At 38.1% G+C, this 5147-nt stretch overlaps 2 protein-coding genes across 2 annotated transcripts in view; both read right to left on the bottom strand.

The window, feature by feature from the left end:
• Window positions 1-2709, bottom strand: part of lmtk3 (lemur tyrosine kinase 3) — a gene marked incomplete at its 3' end in the record, with an annotated part of 24538 nt that extends 21829 nt beyond the window's left edge. Inside the window, 1 exon segment of the mRNA XM_014012700.1 lies at window positions 1450-2709.
• Window positions 2710-3041: 332 nt separating this feature from the next.
• leng1 (leukocyte receptor cluster (LRC) member 1) overlaps window positions 3042-5147 on the bottom strand; it is a 4537-nt gene continuing 2431 nt past the window's right edge. The window contains exons 3-4 of the mRNA XM_014012697.1: window positions 4069-4358; window positions 3042-3906 (exon numbers count right to left, since the gene is read on the bottom strand). Coding sequence (XP_013868151.1) covers window positions 3687-3906; window positions 4069-4358 — 510 coding nt within the window. The 3' untranslated portion in view covers window positions 3042-3686. The remainder of the gene's footprint in view (window positions 3907-4068; window positions 4359-5147) is intronic.

Genomic DNA, 5147 nt, shown 5'->3' with positions numbered 1-5147 from the left:
GCATTGAAGATTCTGTATAAATACTGATCCATTTCCTGGTTATAGCAGTGYGGTTTGGCTTGTCAGCCGGTGACAAATAAACCGATATCTCTCCAGAATTCTGGTGTTGTATGACATTTATTTCCTATCACAGATCATCTTATTTAACACTTGTTTTCATCTGATTTCAGCCGATATTAAACACGTATTTCTTACAATGCAGTTTACTTGGCATCTGAAAATACATTTCCTCAAAGGTGTTTTTAACCTAAAAAGAGCTTCAATGAGTGAGAACTAATGTTAGGAGCTCAGCAGACTGGAGGTGGGTGGATCGATACTAAATATCGATAATTTCGATACCAGCGCTATTGAATATTACTTGTGTAGAAAGATCGATACTCAAGCTTTGTTCTTTCCCGCGCACACTGCTGCACATGCGGAATTTTCAAAGTCTACTCTCTGTCTGTAGTGCTGCACTGTGTCACACACAGCACGGAGCAGCGCACCCCGTCTTTTGTTGTTGCACCGTCACGTGGCTCAGAAACGCTAGCCAAACAGCTAAGCTAACTAAGCAGGTAGGTTGGCCCACCCACTCAGCGTTCTCACCGAGCCCTCTACCTCAGGAAATTTTGTTTTAAGTTGTGTTGAGTGATATTTTTAGTCTGTTTATTTACATAAAACAGAATTGTATTGAAAGGTAGAAAATTCCTTATTTTTCGTTTTTCCTAAGAACAATTTTATTGAATAAAAGAAACAGAAAGAACTAGGAAAGATGTCTAGTGGTGAAGGAAGAATTTTTATTTTATTTTTGTATAAAATATTTATTTTCCTCATGTTAAAGGAAACTGGTTTGTCACTGCTCTATTGTTGGCAAGCAAAAATGTTGATTGTTATAATAAAGTATTTTGTTGTCACGTACAATGTTTGGCAAAATTCAGTCCTAGATCTTTGGATCTTTTCAAATTATGAACCTTTAAAAGTATCGGTATCGATATCGGTGATACTGGCCCTGTATTTACTTGGTATCGGATCGATACCAAAATTCCCAGTATCGCCCACCTCTACAGCAGACAGTTTAAGTTTCACTTTCACCGGAGAGCCTGCAGGAGTCATGGGCGGGGTGTGTGAGGAGGAGGAGGGGGCTCTGCCATGAGGAAGCTTGGCTCAAAGACACATCCCAGGGGCGTTCCTGGTCCCCACCTGTCGTTTTGCTCCTCAGCAAGGCTGCCTAAAAGCGCTGCAGGATTTCTTAAACATGCATGAATGAGTCAAAGCAAGGCTTTGGACATGTTTTTATGAGTGTAACATTATAACATGATATAAAACTCAAAAAAGTTGATTTTATGTGATATTGCCCCTTTAACGTGTCTTCATAAACACTGAACAGTACTATGTGTACAACTGACTAAATGTGAAATCATTCAGAAATACTTTTAAAAGTAAAAGTACATTTTTTGGAGTTTTACTTACCGTTGAGTTGTGGTGAGTAGTGGTCATCTTCACCATCTGAACTTTCCTACTTTCCAACAGGGAATTCCCACTGAAGGTGCGTTGCAGTTTATATTTACGACTTGTATGTGGAAAATTCCCATTTACAGTCAAAGTAGCCAGCAAAAATGTAGCTAAATTAAGATTTTACACTGCAAATTTCTCCAGTTGCTGGTTGCTTTTAAATCCTGTGCAGCTCCACCTAGTGGAGAGATGATGTCATTCTGTATGCAAAATAATCAACATGCATTATGGGAAATGCTGTTTATAGTCAATGCTGATTTTAATTAAGCTTATTTAAAGACATAAATCTCTTTTGGGCCACACAATGCTGTGTTGAATGACATTTGGCTCTCGGGCCTTGGATTTGATACGAGGTACGCAATCCTGAAGAGATGGGTTTTTAGGCTGGCCTTAAAGACAAGAAGACAGTTCAGTTTTTTTCTTCAGGTGGTAGTGAGAGAGTTCCATGGAGGTGAGATGGACAAAAAGAACAGTGAGATGGAGAGATGAGCCAGATCTGAGGGAGCATGATGGAGTGGCAACTTGAAGGTGATCTGACATATAGAGGGCAAGATAATGGTTTTAGATGTGTACAACAGGAAGAGCTTCAGAAATAACCCCTCGTCTCACAACCCTTATAATTTCCTTGGACCCTTAAAAAAAACCACTTCCTTATTCAGGGTTCATGCAGGTTTCAGTAAATTAATTTAAGACCTTTTAAGACCATTAAGTAATGACATTTAAGACCAAATCGACGCATTAACAGAAACATTCAAATGGCCCATAAATTTTTTAATGGAAACCCGTTATTGCTAACAATTTAGTTATTAAAGAATATTTAATTTTAATACAAGAACACCAAATTATTTGAATGAAACGGTCATATCTGACTGCTGTGAAAAGCTTTCAACCGAGTGAAAAAAATCACTGAAATCAAGTCAAGTCTCATTGAAAATACACTTTCCCATGTTTAAACAACAAGCAGTGGACATGACTGAACATCTGTTTTTGAGCAGGTAAATAAGCCACTGTATGTGAGGGGTTGTAGCGGCAAAGAGATCAAAAACATGGGAGTAAACTGCCATTTTTACCTGCAGTTATCACTGGATTTGTAGTTTAATCATGACCAGTAGCAAACTTAGAACTCCATGAAGACAGATCGTGTCAACCTCTGATTACGACTCTTAACTTTATTTATGCAGCAAAAGGTTCTCAGGAATGATCAAAAGTAGAAAAAAATTAAGACTTGACAAAATTAAATTTAAGTCCTTGGATGAAAATCTGGGCGTTTTTAAGACTGTTTTAGGCCTAAAATTTTGATTTTCAAATTTTAGACTTTTTTTTAAATGCTTTTTAAGACCTGGCGTGAACCCTGCTTATTACAACTTGTAATGGAAATAATAATTTGTTAGCCAGAATGGATCACATTTTTCTCACAAACTCCAGAGTATCTGATACTTTTTACCCACAATATGTTTTTTACTTAAAGCAAGAAGCTTTGTTTTCAGCTGGGTCTATCATCAAAAGAGCAGCTTTGTGAGATTTCTACAAGTACCCTACAGCGGCTCTAATTTCTGTTTTCAAAAATGTTATATTTTTATTTGCAGATTTTTTTTACAGCAGAATTTAGAACATTTTCTATTACCAGCATTATAAAAGAGAAAGAAAGAAAATACTGAAGTAAAAATACCAGCCATAACATCCTGGAGTCCAAGGTGATATTTTCAAATAGTTTCATTCAACCAACAGTTTGTAAATCAAAAGACACTGATCTAAAGAGGTTGAAAATATCCAATATCTGCAGCTGGAGGCTCAACATGGTGAGTAATTTTAAAAACATTTCTACTTTTCAGTTTTTAAATATGCTCATTTTATCAGGAGAATGTTGTTTTTTTTTCACACCAACAGATTCTTTATGCTTTCTACAATAATGTGAGCCATGCTAGCAGATGCTCAGTGTGCCCGTGGTTGACAGCCGGAGCCCCCCGTAAAGACAACCATCTGTCCTGCTGATGCGCTCATGAGCGAAACGCTGCAGGAGCTGAGCGATGCAGCTGCACAGGACCACTGATGCTCCTCTGTGGACGAGAGACTATGCAAACAAAACAAAATCTAGAAGCTCGAAATTTCCAATTTGCCTTGTGTAAAAATCTGCCCTTTACAATATTTTTGCCTTTTTGACTGATTTTGCTTTTTGACCTTTTTTAAAAAGCAGTTTAAGATTTCAGGATCTCATCCCTCCAGCTCTCTCGATCCCTCCTCTGTCGCTTCCGAGCGAGTTCTGGGAAGTAGGCGCTGTTGTACGGCCTCTCTCTGTCGTCCACCGCCCTCGCCTCCTCCTTCCGTTTGCCGCTCCTCTGCTCGATGAGGGCCTGAGCTCTCCTCCGCTCCTCGGCCTCCCTCTGTAAACGCTCGGCTCGTAACCTCTCTAAGGAGCTGAAACAAAATAAAAAATAAAAGACGGAAGTCGTTAATCGCGTCATCAATATCATCAGTGGACAAAAACACTCTGAGAACTCCGAAGTCTATTTAAAATCAAAGGGAAAACAGCTGGAATGATTAATAATTGCGGTACTCGTATAAAAAAGCAGTCCTCGCCTCTCTCCGCCGCTCTTCTTTTCTACTTTGTCCCTCGTTTCCTTTTTCTTTTTCTTGTGCTCCCGTTTTCCGTACACGCCCAGCGCTTTCTTCATGTCGTTCATGGGATCCAAACTGTCCTTCAGTCTACAGTCCTTCTTCTCTCTCTCCTCTTCACTCAGTCCCTTTTGTTTGTCCTTTTCTTTCCTCTCCTCTTTCTCTTTGCTGCTTTTCAGGTACCACGGAGTCACTTCAGTGCCGGGCTGTGGTCCCAAAGACACGAGTAAGCCGATGGCTCGTTCTTGCTTCTCCTGGGCCCCAAAAAAGAAAAAAAAGATTAAAAATCTTATATCAAAAATGTTAAAAATGTCAAATTCTTTCTTTGTCCAGTCAAATATTTGTATTTCAAAAAACTATATCTGTCAGAATATGCCATTTTTTCTATGTTTTTAATTATGTAGATTTTTTTTATCCTAAACAAGTTTTTACACTATTAAATGATTGTTTGAGGGTTAGTGTGACTCAAACTCATCAATGTTTTTGTAAAAACATGTTAGAAGACAGAAAAAGTCCTTCATTTTGTTTACAAGAAAAAAAATTATCTGTTAATGGAATGTTTGATTGATAATCCTTCATTAAAATTATTCTGCTTCTGCCTACTCTCTTCCTCAAAGCTTTTTTTTTTTCAGTAGAAGATAGAAAAACTTTATTTTTTTCTTTTTAACTTTGGATTTAGTGTCTCTGGCTGCATTTTTCTCCCCGTTTCCATCTGAGGATTATTTTACCAACTCAATATCTGTCAGGTCTGTCTAAAGCAGTGGTTCTTAACCTGGGCTCAATCGAACCCTCAGGGGTTCGGTGGAGCCTCTGCCGCGGAGGTGTAAAGTCGTGATGACATGCCCCACTTGGCCATCACTTGCTGCAGAGGATCACGTGAGATTGCTTGGCCAATCAGTGCTGGCCCCAAAAAAGTATTTTGTGGATTCAAAACAACAAAAAACAAATTAACTTTAAAATTAAAGCAGTTATTAAAAAATGTTAAATTCTTCAAAAAAAAAATCCTAATTTATTTTGTATTAGTAAAATAGTAAAAAAAATGT

The sequence above is a fragment of the Austrofundulus limnaeus genome, unplaced genomic scaffold, assembly GCF_001266775.1.
Source record: "Austrofundulus limnaeus strain Quisiro unplaced genomic scaffold, Austrofundulus_limnaeus-1.0 Scaffold93, whole genome shotgun sequence".
Lineage (NCBI taxonomy): Eukaryota > Metazoa > Chordata > Actinopteri > Cyprinodontiformes > Rivulidae > Austrofundulus > Austrofundulus limnaeus.
Note: the sequence above shows the minus strand (reverse complement) of the source record. Positions and strands in the feature narration are given on the sequence as shown.